At 45.0% G+C, this 13,642-nt stretch overlaps 1 protein-coding gene across 4 annotated transcripts in view; it reads left to right on the forward strand.

Moving 5' to 3' along the window:
- The first annotated feature begins 2,262 nt into the window (after window positions 1–2,262).
- Window positions 2,263–13,642, forward strand: part of LOC122540566 (uncharacterized) — a 36,824-nt gene continuing 25,444 nt past the window's right edge. The window contains exon 1 of one of the 4 annotated variants that reach the window (XM_043676433.2): window positions 2,263–2,456. In XM_043676433.2, coding sequence (XP_043532368.1) covers window positions 2,377–2,456 — 80 coding nt within the window. In that variant the 5' untranslated portion in view covers window positions 2,263–2,376. Of the gene's footprint in view, window positions 2,457–3,181; window positions 3,260–13,642 lie in introns of those variants that run through there. The other 3 variants (XM_043676432.2, XM_043676437.2, XM_087976285.1) reach the window with 3 other exon arrangements.

The following is a 13,642-nucleotide window of genomic DNA, read 5'->3' on the forward strand; positions in this document are numbered from 1 at the left end:
GAATTCATTGACGTGGAGCTGGAAGAAAACAAACGTGAGCCTTTTCCTGAGGACAGACCGTTCGGCCTCAGAGAGTTCAAGGTCAGGGGTGATAGTGGGGTCCCATGGTGGCTGATGGGCTAGGGGAGGGCGGAAAGGTGATGACATGTGGTGGGGAGTGGGAGAGAAAGGAGATTGGGAGGGGGTTGGGCTGCGGAGTGGGATGGGGGTCTGAGAAGGAGTATGGGGGTGGTGAAGGGGGTGAGGTGAGGGAGAGGTGGAGGGGTAGGGTACGTTGCTGGATAGGGGATGGGTGAGGAGGAAGAGCTGGTGTTTTGTGGTGGTGGATGGGGGATAGGTGGGGGAGAGAGAGGTGGTGTGTTGTGAAGTTGGATGGGGGATGGGTGAGGAGGTAAGAGATTGCGCGCCTTTGGTGATGATCTTTGTGTCCTCACCGTCCACTGGAGTACTGCCAGATGACTGGAGGGTGGCAGTTCGAGAAAGGGAATAGGGATAATCCTGGGAATTACAGACCAGTCAGTCTTACGTTGGTGGTGGGCAAATTATTGGAAAGGATCCTGAGAGACAGGATTTGTGGAGAAGCATAGTTTGATTAGAGATAGTTAGCATGGCTTTGTGAGGGGCAGATCATGCCTCACAAGCATAACTGAATTCTTTGTGGATGTGACAAAATACATTGAAGGTAGAGCAGTAGATGTGGTGTACATGGATTTTACCAAGGCTTTTGATAAGGTTCCCCATGGTAGGCTCATGTGGAAAGTAAGGAGCCATGGGATACAGGGAAATCTGGCTGTCTGGATACAGAATTGGCTGGGTCATAGAAGATAGAGGGTGGTAGTAGATGGAAAGTATTCCGCCTGGAGCTCGGTGACCAGTGATGTTCCGCAGGGATCAGTTTTGAGACGTCTGCTCTTTGTGATTTTTATAAATGACCTGGATGAGGAAGTGGAAGGGTGAGTTAGTAAAGTTTGTGGATGACACAAAGGTTGGTGGAGTGGTAGATAGTGTGGAGGGCTATTGTAGGTTGCAACGGGACATTAACAGGATGCAGAACTGAGCTGGTAAGTGGCAGATGGAGTTGAAGCTGGAAAAGTGTGAAGTGATTCATTTTGGAAAGTTGAATTTGAATGCAGAATACAGGGTTAAAGGCAGGATTCTTGGCAGTGTGGAGGAACAGAGGGATCTTGGGGTCCATGTCCATAGATCTCTTAAAGTTGCCACCCAAGTTGATAGGGTTGTTCAGGTGTATGGAATGTTGAGTTTCATTAGCAGATGGATTAAGTTTAAGAGCCGCGAGGTTATGCTGCAGTCCTGGTTAGACCACACTTGGAATGTTGTGTTCAGTTCTGGTTACCTCATTATTGGAAGGATGTGGAAGCTTTAGAGAGAGTGCAGAGGAGATTTACCAGGATGCTGCCTGGACTGGAGGGCATGTCTTATGAAGAAAGATTGAGGGAGCTAGAGCTTTTCTCATTGGAGTGAAGAAGGATGAGAGGTGATTTCATAGAAGATGATAAGAGGCATAGATAGAGTGGAAAGCCAGAGACTTTTTCCCAGAGTGGAAATGTCTCTCATGAAGGGGCATAATTTTATGGTGATTAGAGGAAGGTTTAGGGGAGATGTCAGAGGTAGGTTCTTTACACAGAGAGTGGTGGGTGTGTGAAGTGCACTGCCAGTGGTGGTGATAGAGTCAGAGACATTAGAGACATTTAAGCGACTCTTGGATAGGCACATGGATGATAGTACAATGAAGAGTATATAGGTTAGTCTGATCTTAGAGTAGCATAAAAGGTTGGCACAACATTGAAGACCGAAGGGCCTGCTCTGTGTTGTACTGTTCTATGTTCTATGTTAACAGCAATCTAGGTTTGTCTAATACACTGCATCAGTTGTAATGACACTTTGATCTTTCACTTATAAATTCTGTTTCCTATGATCATGCCCAACAGCTACCTGACGAAGGAACAGCGCTCCAAAAGCTTGTACTTCCAATTAAACCTGTTGGACTATAACCTGGTGTTGTGTGATTTTTAACTTTGTCCACCCCAGTCCAACAGTGTTTCTCAGAGCAGCAGTAAATACAATGTATACAATAACTCCTATCTCAGGCGAGTACTGAATAAACTCCACCTACTCACTTGTTCAGCCAGGATTTGGGTGTGTACTGATTCCAGTTTCATATGAAAATAATTGCTCAGCTTGGGGCAGATCTGTACCTTACAGAGTGCCATGGTTACAGCTGTACACTAACCCGAGCATGGGGATAGTGTGATCGAATACACACAGGAGGAGGCTGCCTCTGTAACACACTGAAAAGGATCTCTCCATTTCTGATTGTTTGTGAGAAATATTTTAAAACAAACTTCTTGATTTAAAATGGCTCTGGAAGATTTGGAACATCTGGAAAAGCTGGAATTCCCTGTGTTTTCATGTCTTTGTGAGCTGTGTGACTGTGGGTAAGGATGGTTCTAAAATCCTCTTTGTTACATTGACAAGTTCACAAGGAGCATTCCTATATTCCCCTCATGTCTGGACTTACTGGCACTTCCCCCGCTATCCCCTTCCCTCCCCATTCCCACTCCCACATACCCATTTATCCCAATTCAACTCTAAACCCCATCCCACCTGCTCTGTCACCAAAGCATTTCCCTAACACTGCCATTGACCGCTAACCTTGGTTAACTGGTTACTGGTAACTAGTTAACTAGCTGATGCCATCACAATGACAGTGACATCGCAGAACAATTACCCCCAACCCCTGACAGGGGCTGGGGTAAATTGAGCTGGGATTCCTGCTCCTGAGCAGCCAATGGTCCCGACTGGAAAGTGCACACTGGTTTTAACGTTGACTGTGATCTCCCCCCACGGTTGAATGTCCTGCAGATCTCAGTTGAGTCGTCCTGCATTGGAACAATAGCTGTTTGAGTGAGTGTCAGACAGAATCCAAGCCAATTCCTTCAGGAGAGGAGGACTGAGAATTTAGAAACTGTAACACATTGGGACATCACTTTAGGTTATCCTGCAGGACGGGACAAGTGCTATATGAAGACAAGTTTTCATTATTTTAGGAATATTACCTCAGACTGTGGATTCCCAGATAAAAACAGCAATAATTCAGATCTGAAACTGAGGGAATACAGACTCTTCCTGGAGATGTTTGAAAACCTTGCTGTTAAACTGTGGGAGAAGATTCTATAACAGTTTTCAGCCAATGTTATTTTGGTGCTCCAGCCTATCCTTTATGATGTTGGAAATTAAGGTTTGTGAACTTGTATTTGAGGTTTATAATTTTATAAAATCCTTTCCTGAGATGTTGCCTGGGCCAATATTGTTACTTGTCCCAGTTGCCCTGGTAGTGAGCTGTAGTCACGTGCTGTAAGTGGACCCAGTGGACCCATAAGGTGTCGTTAGGGAGAAAGTTCTAAACTTACAAACACCTTTTAGAGTTTCCATTCAATGAGTTCCCTGCAGGGTTCCCATTCCCCCCTCTCTCTCTCTAACTCTCTCTCTGTCTTTGTCTCTCGCTAACAGAGGAACTAACAGAGATTATCTTTAATCTAAAGCTCAAGGAAGTTGAATCATATGTCAGTTGAAAGCCTCTGACATCATCTGTGGATTAGATGAATTCAGGATCCATTATCCCTTCCGTCTTGCATAGGAAGAGGGCACATTAAACTGTTGCTTCTGGGTAATCCAAGAGGGAGGACAGGAAAAATTTCTGTCTGTAACAGGCTGCTCCTTTTTTGAGGTATTTTAGGTCCTGGAGGTGATTTCCTTGAATTCCAGGAGCAACAATTACTGTTTTATATGCTGTTGCATTGTTTTCGAACTTTGGAAACAAAAAGTCAAAACAACAGCAGTTTTAAAAGGGAGAAGAGCAGACAAAGGAAGCACATGGGGAGGTCAGTGCAGGAGAGAAAGAGAGAGAGAAACTGACACTGCCTTTGCTGTTTGAATTCATGGATCACTGGACATCGGAGTGCATCCGGGAAAATTAACAAATAGTGAAATTCAAAACTGATCTTTGAGGGACTGTTGGGCAAAGTTCACAGCACAGAATCAAATAAGTTAATCATTGTTTTAAATGTGATCTACAGAAAGTCTGCAGTAGTGAGTAGAGTGGGTTCTTTCTTGATTATATGTTTTTGGAGATATATCTGTTGATTAAACTTAAAATATAAGTCATGACTATTAATTTAACCTGGGGCAGTGTTTGTAGAGGAATGAGACGGTGTTATTTTCTGGGTCTGTAGATTGTGAAGGAGCAAAAATGGCCTTTAGTACAGTGAAATGTGCTTCTTGTCAGATGTGGGAGTTTAAAGAGAGTTTAAGGGTTACTGCAGATTATATCTGCCATAAATGCTGCTGGCTGCGAATCTTATCAGATTGAGTGGATCGGTTGGAGAGACAGATAGAAGCGATGAGGAATTTGCAACAACAACAGCATGTGATGGATGGCAGTTATAGGAAGGGGGGAAAGTCTCAGATACAGTCACATAGATGGGTTAACTCAGGAAGGGTGAGAGAGGTTGGCACCTAGGGCAGGAGTCTTTTGTGAATATACCCATTTCAAACAGGTAAGCTGTTTTGGAAAATGTAGGGGGTGATGGATTCTCAGGGGAACGTAGCACAAACAACCAAGTTTCTGGTATTGAGACTGGCTCTAATGCAACGAGGGATACGTCCATAAGACCATAAGACATAGGAGCGGAAATAAGGCCATTCGGCCCATTGAGTCCACTCCGCCATTCAATCATGGCTGATGGGCATTTCAACTCCACTTACCCGCATTCTCCCCGTAGCCCTTAATTCCTTATGACATCAAGAATTTATCAATTTCTGCCTTGAAGACATTTAGCGCCTCTAATTCTAAGGCTGTGTCCATGGGTCCTAGTCTTCTCGCCTAATGGAAACATTTTCCTAGCGTCCACCCTCTCCAAGCCACGTCGGGTTCCAAGAGATCAATTGTGTTAGGGGATTCTCTAGTCCGAGGTACAGACAGACGTTTCTGTGGCCAGCAGCGAAAAATCAGAATGGTGTGTTGTTTCCCTGGTGCCAGGATCAAGGATGTCTCAGAGAGGGTGCAGAATGTTCTCACGGGGGAGAGGGGCCAGCAGGAGGTCATTGTCCACATTGGAACCAATGATATAGGAAGGGAAATGGTTGAGATTCTGAAGGGAGATTACAGAGAGCTAGGCAGAAATTTAAAAAGGAGGTCCTCGAGAATAGTAATATCTGGATTACTCCCAGGGCTACGAGCTAGTGAGGGCAGGAATAGGAGGATAGAGCAGATGAAGGCATGGCTGAGGAGCTGGTTTATGGAAGAAGGATTCACCATTTTTGGATCATTGGAATCTCTTTTGGGGTAGAAGTGACCTGTACAAGAATGACGGATTGCACCTAAATTGGAAGGGGACTAATATACTGGCAGGGGGATTTGCTAGAGCTGCTTGGGAGGATTTAAACTAGTAAGGTGGGGGTGGGGTGGGGTGTGGCCCAGGGAGATAGTGAGTAAATAGATCGATCTGAGATGGGTACAGCTGAGAACAGAAGTGAGTCAAACAGTCAGGGCAGGCAGGGACAAGGTAGGACTAATAAATTAAACTGCATTTATTTCAATGCAAGGGGCCTAACAGGGAAGGCAGATGAACTCAGGGCATGGTTAGGAACATGGGACTGGGATATCATAGCAATTACGGAAACGTGGCTCAGGGATGGGCAGGACTGGCAGCTTAATGTTCCAGGATACAAATGCTACAGGAGAGATAGAAAGGGAGGCAAGAGAGGAGGGGGAGTGGCATTTTTGATAAGGGATAGCATTACAGCTGTGCTGAGGGAGGATATTCCCGGAAGTACATCCAGGGAAGTTATTTGGGTGGAACTGAGAAATAAGAAAGGGATGATCACCTTATTGGGATTGTAATATAAACCCCCTAATAGTCAGAGGGAAATTGAGAAACAAACTTGCAAGGAGACCTCAGTTATCTGTAAGAATAATAGGGTAGTTATGGTAGGGGATTTTCCAAACATCGACTGGAACTGCTATAGTGTTAAGGGTTTAGATGGAGAGGAAATTGTTAAGTGTGTACAAGAAAATTTTCTGATTCAGTTTGTGGATGAACCTACTAGAGAAGGTGTAAAACTTGACCTACTCTTGGGAAATAAGGCAGGGCAGGTGACGGAGGTGTCAGTGGGGGAGCACTTTGGGGCCAGCGACCATAATTCTATTCGTTTTAAAATAGTGATGGAAAAGGATAGACCAGATCTAAAAGTTGAAGTTCTAAATTGGAGAAAGACCAGTTTTGACGATATTAGGTGAGAACTTTTGAAAGCTGATTGGAGGCAGATGTTCGCAGGTAAAGGGACGGCTGAAAAATGGGAAGCCTTCAGAAATGAGATAACAAGAATCCAGAGAAAGTATATTCCTGTCAGGGTGAAAGGGAAGGCTGGTAGGTATAGGGAATGCTGGATGACTAAAGAAATTGAGGGTTTGGTTAAGAAAAAGAAGGAAGCATATGTCAGGTATAGACAGGATAGATCGAGTGAATCCTTAGAAGAGTATAAAGGAAGTAGGAGTATACTTAAGAGGGCAATCAGGAGGGTAAAAAGGAGACATGAGATAGCTTTGGCAAATAGGGTTAAGGAGAATCCAAAGAGTTTTTACAAATACATTAAGGACAAAAAGGTAATTAGGGAGAGAATAGGGCCCCTCAAAGATCAGCAAGGCGGCCTTTATGTGGAGCCACAGGAGATGGGGGAGATATTAAATGAGTATTTTCCATCAGTATTTACTGTGGAAAAGGATATGGAAGATATAGACTACAGAAATATAGATGATGACATCTTGCAAAAAGACCAGATTACAGAGGAGGAAGTGCTGGATGCCTTGAAATGGGTAAAGGTGTATAAATCGCCAAGACCTGATCAGGGGTACCCTAGAACTCTGTGGGAAGCTAGGGAAGTGATTGCTGGGCCTCTTGCTGAGATATTTGTATCATCGATAGTCACAGATGAGGTGCTGGAAGACCTGGAGGTTGGCAAACGTGGTGCCACTGTTTAAGAAATGTGGTAAAGACAAGCCAGGGAACTATAGACCAGTGAGCCTGATGTCAGTGGTGGGCAAGTTGTTTGAGGGAATCATGAGGGACAGGATGTACATGTATTTGGAAAGGCAAGGACTAATTTGGGATAGTCAACATGGCTTTGTGCGTGGGAAATCATGTCTCACAAACTTGATTGGGTTTTTTGATGAAGTAACAAAGAGGATTGATGAGGGCAGAGCAGTAAATGTGATCTATATGGACTTCAGTAAGGCGTTCGACAAGATTCCCCATGGGAGACTGATTAGCAAGGTTAGATCTCACGGAATACAGGGAGAACTAGCCATTTGGATACAGAACTGGCTCAAAGGTGGAAGACAGAGGGTGGTGGTGGAGGGTTGTTTTTCAGACTGGAGGCCTATGACCAGTGGAGTGCCACAAGGATCGATGCTGGGTCCTCTACCTTTTGTCATTTACATAAATGATTTGGATGTGAGCATAAGAGGTACAGTTAATAAGTTTGAAGATGACACCAAAATTAGAGGTGTAGTGGACAGCGAAGAGGGTTACCTCAGATTACAACAGGATCTTGACCAGATGGGCCAATGGGCTGAGAAGTGGCAGATGGAGTTTAATTCAGATAAATGCAAGGTGCTGCATTTTGGGAAAGCAAATCTTAGCAGGACTTATACACTTAATGGTAAGGTCCTAGGGAGTGTTGCTGAACAAAGAGACCTTGGAGTGAAGGTTCATAACTCCTTGAAAGTAGAGTTGCAGATAGATAAGAAGAAGGCGTTTGGTATGCTTTCCTTTCTTGGTCCAGAGTATTGAGTACAGGAGTTGAGAGGTCATATTGCAGCTGTACAGGACATTGGTTAGGCCACTGTTGGAATATTGTGTGCAATTCTGGTCTCCTTTCTATCGGAAAGGTGTTGTGAAACTTGAAAGGGTTCAGAAAAGATTTACAAGAATGTTGTCAGGGTTGGAGGATCTGAGCTACAGGGAGAGGCTGAACAGGCTGGGGCTGTTTTCTCTGGAGCGTCGGAGGCTGAGGGGTGACCTTATAGAGGTTTATAGAATCATGAGGGGCATGGACAGGGTAAATAGACAAAGTCTATTTGGGGAGTCCAGAAATAGATGGCATAGGTTTAGGGTGAAAGGGGAAAGATATAAAAGAGACCTAAGGGGCAACATTTTCACACAGAGGGTGGTACATGTATGGAATGAGCTGCCAGAGGATGTGTTGGAGGCTGGTACAATTGCGACATTTAAGGGGCATTTGGATGGGTATATGAATAGGAAGGGTTTGGAGGGATATGGGCCGGGTGCTGGCAGGTGGGACTAGATTGTGTTGGGATATCTGGTCGGCATAGACGGGTTGGACCGAAGGGTCTGTTTCCATGCTGTACATCTCTATGACTCTATGACTCTCACCATAGCCCTGTACCAATCCCCAAACTCATCCCCGCTCTCCCCTCATAGCTCTATATCAATAAAATATTATAATTTTTATTTGAAAACGTACAATGGTCTTTGCTTCACTCATTGGCTGCAAACCATGAACAGAGATTTCTCCAATGAGCTGGTGCTGGGGTCTAATCAATGAATCTGATTGGCTGATAGTATGCCACTGATTTGACAACGCCATAATGAATGACATGGTGTGGGGAAGTTGAAGGTGATTAAACCAAAAGAACACACAATCAGTTCTAAAAAACTATCCTTCACTCAAACACTCGCTGTCCCTCAGTTTAATCTGAGGTGATTTTAATATGAGGAATTGGTTGCGAAGCTATTCCAATTACAGAGGAACCTCGATTATCCGAATATCAATAATCCAAATATCGGGTTACCCGAAGGTCCTGATAGAAACGTTACATCAAAGATGTGTTTCCAACACTGATTGCACCTTTTGTTTACAGTGAACTCAGCTTACTGAAATGCTGCTGAGAACAGTCCTAGACATCGATGAGAGATCAGACTCCATCTCCAAATGACTGACCTCCCGCCCTCTCTCGCTCTCCCCCACAACACTTTCCCTGGAGTTCTACACAGGGGTGTACCCTGAACCCCCCTCTTCCCCAGATAATCTCTCCAACGTTGTCCAGGGCAAAGGTGGAACTTGACAAAAAGTTGCAGTAAAAAGTTGTGTGTGTGTGCATGCATGTGCGTGTGCGTGCGTGTGTGTGTGTGCATATGCGTGCATGTGCGCGTGTGCATGCATGTGTGTGTGTAACTGTGTGTTTGTGCGTGAGTGTGCGTGAGTGTGTGTATGTGTGTGTGTGCATGCGTGTGTGTGTGTGTGTACGTGTGTAACTGTGTGTGAGTGTGTGTATATGTGTGAGTGTGTGTGATTGGGTGTATGTGTGTGTGTGTGAGTGTGACTATGTATGTGTGTGAGAGCGTGCGGGTGTGAGTGTGTGTGTGTATGTGTGAATGTGTGTGTGTGTATGTGAGAGTGTGTGTGTAAATGTGTGTATGTGTGTGTGCGTGCATGTGTGTGTGTGAGTGTGTGTGTGTAAATGTGTGTGTGTGTGTGTGTGTGCGTGGATGTGTGTGTGCGAGTGTGTGTTTGTGCGTGTGTGTGTTGTGCATGAATGTGTGCATGTGCATGTGTGTGTGAGTGTGTACGCGTGTGTGCATGCGCGTGTGTGTGAGTGTGTGTGTGTGTATGAGTGTGTGTGTGTGTATGAGTGTGTGTGTGTGACTGTGTGTGCATGTGTGTGCGAGTGTGAGTGTGTGTGTGTATGTGCGAGTGTGTGTGAATGTGTGTAAATGTGTGTGTGTGTATGTGTGTGTATGTGTGAGTGTCTGTGTCAGTGAGTGTGAGTGTTTGTGCGTGAGTGTGTGTGAGTGAGTGAGTGTGTGTATGTGTGTGTGTGTGTGTCAGTGAGTGTGTGTTTGTGTGAGTGTGTGTGTGAGTGTCTGTCAGTGTGAGTCTGTGTGTGTCTGTGTGAGTGACTGAGAGTGTGTACGTGTGTGAGTATGTGAGTGTGAATGTGTGTGAACGTGTGTGTGTATGTATGTGTGTGTGTGTGTCAGTGTGCGTGAGTGTATGTGTGTGTGTGTGAGTGTGTGCATGTGTGTGAGTGTGTGTATGTGTGAGTGTGCGTGTGTGTGAGTGCGTGTGAGTGTGTGTGTGAGCGTGTGTGTGTGTGTGTCAGTGTGTGTGTGTGTGTGTGAGTATGTGTGTGTGTGAGTGTATGTGTGTGAGTGTGTGTGTGTATGTGTTTGTGTGTGTGTGAGTGTATGTATGTGAGTGTGTGTGTATGTGTGAGTATGCATGTGTGTGTGAGTGTGAGCATGTGTGTGTATGTGTGTGTGAGTATGTATGTGTGTGAGTGTGTGTGAGTGAGTGTGAGTGTGTATGTGTGTGTGAGTATGTATGTATGTGTGTGTGTGATTGTGTATGTGTGTGTATGTGTGTGCGTGAGTGTGTGTATATGTGTGTGCGTGCGTGTGTATGTGAGTGTGTGTGTGTATGTGTGTGTGTGTGTGAGTATGTATGTGTGTGTGTGTGAGTGAGTGTGAGTGTGTATGTGAGTGAGTGTGAGTGTGTGTGTGTATGTGTTTCTGTGTGTGTGTGAGTGTGAATGTATGTATGTGAGTGTGTGTGTTTGTGTGTGTATGTGTGAGTATGCGTGTGTGAGAATGAGTGTGAGTGTTTATGTGTGTGTGTATGTGTGAGTGTGAGCATGTGTGTGTGTGTGTGTATGTGAGTATGTGTGTGTGAGTGTGTATGTGTGAGTGTGAGCATGTGTGTTTGTGAGTGTGTGTGTGAGTATGTATGTGTGTGAGTGAGTGTGCGTGTGTATGTGTGTGTATGAGTGTGAGTATGTGTGTATGTGTGAGTGTGTGTGTGAGTGTGAGTGAGTGTGTGTGTATGTGTTTCCGTGTGTGTGTGGGTGAGTGTGAGAGTGTATGTATGTGAGTGTGTGTGTGTATGTGTATGTGTGAGCATGCGTGTGTGTGTGAGTGTGAAAGTGTGAGCATGTGTGTGTGTGAGTGTGTGTATGTGTGTGTGTATGTATGTGTGTTTGAGTGTGAGTGTGTGTGAGTGTATGTATGTATGTGTGTGTGATTGTGTATGTGTGTGTATGTGTGCGTGAGTGTGTGTATATGTGTGTGTGCGTGTGTATGTGTGTGTGTGTGAGAGTGAGTGTGTATGTGTGTGTGTGTGAGTATGTATGTGTGTGAGTGTGTATGTGAGTGTGCGTGTGTATGTATGTGTGTGTGAGTGTGTATGTACGTGTGTGTGTTTGAGAGTGTGTGTGTGTATGTGTGTGAATGTGTGTATGTGTGTGAGTGTGTGTATGTGTGTGAGTGTGTGTATATGTGTCTGTGTGTGTGTATGTGTGAGTGTGTGTGTCTGTGTCAGTGAGTGTGTGTGCGTGTGTCTGTGTGAGTGACTGAGTCTGTGTGTATGAGTGAGTGTGAGTGTGTATGTGTGTGAGTGTGTGTGAGAGTGTGTGTGAGAGTGTGTGTGAATGTGTGAGTGTGTGTGTGTATGTTTTTGTGTGTGTGTGAGAGTGTGTGTGTGTGTATGAGTTTCTGTGTGAGTATGTGTGTGTGTGAGATTGTGTGTGAGTGTGTATGTGTGTGTGAGTGTATGTAGGTGTGTGTATGTGTGTGTGTAAGGGTGTGTGTGTGCATGTGTATGTGTGTGTGTAAGTGTGTGTGAGTGTGTGTATGAGTGGGAGAGTGTGTACTTGTGTGTGTGAGTGAGTGAGTGAGTGTGAGTGTGTATGTGTGTGTGTTTGAGTGTGTGTGTGTGTATGCATGTGTATGTGTGTGCGTGAGTGTGTGTATATGTGTGTGCGTGTGTATGTGTGTGAGTGAGTGTGAGTGTGTGAGTGTGTATGCGTGTGTGTGTATGTGAGTGTGTATGGATGTGTGTGTGTTTGAGTGTGTATGTGTGTGAGCATGTGTGTGTGTGTGAGTATGTATGTGTGTGTGTGTGTATGTGTGTGTGAGTGTGTATGGGTGTGTGTGTGTGTATAGGAGTGTATGTGTGTGTGTATGTGTGTGTAAGTGTGTGTGTGTTTATGTGTGTATGAATGGGAGAGTGTGAGTGTGCATGTGTTTGAGTGTGAGTGTGCATTTGTGTGTGTGTGTGTGTATGTGTGTATGTTTGAGTGTGTGAGTGTGTATGTGTGTGCGTGAGTGTGTGAATATGTGTGTGTGTGCGTGTGTGTGTGTGAGTGAGTATGTGTGAGTGTGTGTGTATGTGAATGTGTGAGCATGTGTGTATGTGTATGTATGTGTGTGTGAGTGAGTGTGTATGTGTGAGTGTGAGTGTGTATGTATGTGTGTGTGTGTAAGTGTGTATGTATGTGTGTGTTTGAGTGTGTGTATGTGTGTGTGTGTGAGTGAGTGTGCATGAGTGTGTGTGAGTGTGTATGTGTGTGTGAGTGTGTATGTGTGTGAGTGAGTGTGTGTGCGAGTTTGTATGTGTGTGAGTGTGTGTGTGTATGTGTGTGTGAGTGTGAGTATAAGTGTGTGTGTGAGTGTGTTTGCGTGAGTGAGTGTGTATGTGAGTGTGGGGGTAGTGGGGGGTTTGGGGGCACAGGGGGCGGAATGTGGATGGGGGCAGACATGGGTGGGGTTGAACCGGGCAGGGTGGGGTGTCGCACGGGGGGGGGGGCGGTCTCGGGCATGGTGTGGTGCTGCCTAGTCTCCTAAATGGGGAGCAGACTTAGCTAGTGAACTGATTTGGTGGGGGAGTGAGGGGGGCTTCAGCAATGCTGCAGGTCCCTTACACACAACTGTGTATCTCTGCTCAGAAATACACCCTGAGACAGAGAGAGGGAGCAAGGCAGGCAGAGCAAGGAAACAGGAAACTTCCCAAAACTCCAAGCCCCAGAGGAGAGGCATTGAATCAATTAACCGAATAATCAGTTATCCAAACAAAATAGTGCCTGCCCATCTCGTTCGGGATAATCAAAGTTCCTCTGTGGTGAGTTTTGAGAAGGTTTGTAGCTCAGGTTGAGATTCTGGATGTAGGTTTGCTCGCTAAGCTGGAAAGTTTGTTTTCAGATATTTTGTCACCATACTCGGTAACATCATCAGTGAGCCTCTGGATGAAGCACTGGTGGTCTGGCCCTCTTTCTATTTGTATGTTTAGGTTTCCTTGGGTTGGTGATGTCATTTCCTGTTATTTTTCTCAGGTAGTGGTATATAGGATCCAAGTCAATATGTTTGTTGACAGAGTTCCGGTTGGAGTGCCATGCTTCTAGGAATTCTCACACGTGTCTCTGTTTGGTTTGTCTTAGAATAGATGTGTTGTCCCAGTAGAAGTGGTGTCCTTCCTCATCTATATGTAAAGATACTAGTGTGCGTGGGTCATGTCTTTTTGTGGCTAGTTGATGTTTATGTACTTTGGTGGCTAGTTTTACTGCCTGTTTGTCTGATGTAATGTTTGTTACAGTCCTTGCACAGTATTTTGTAAGATGACAGACTTCTCAGACCTCTTGGCATCATGGTAGCCCACAAACCCACCCACACACTAAAACAGCAGCTAATGAACTTGAAAGACCCTATACAGACAACAAGTTAAACTATTGTCATTTACAAAATAAGTTGCAAGAAAAGTTAGCCACCAA

Source organism: Chiloscyllium plagiosum, unplaced genomic scaffold, assembly GCF_037043375.1.
Source record: "Chiloscyllium plagiosum isolate Xiang-an unplaced genomic scaffold, Cpla_swu_hap1 HiC_scaffold_29, whole genome shotgun sequence".
Taxonomy (NCBI): Eukaryota; Metazoa; Chordata; class Chondrichthyes; order Orectolobiformes; family Hemiscylliidae; genus Chiloscyllium; species Chiloscyllium plagiosum.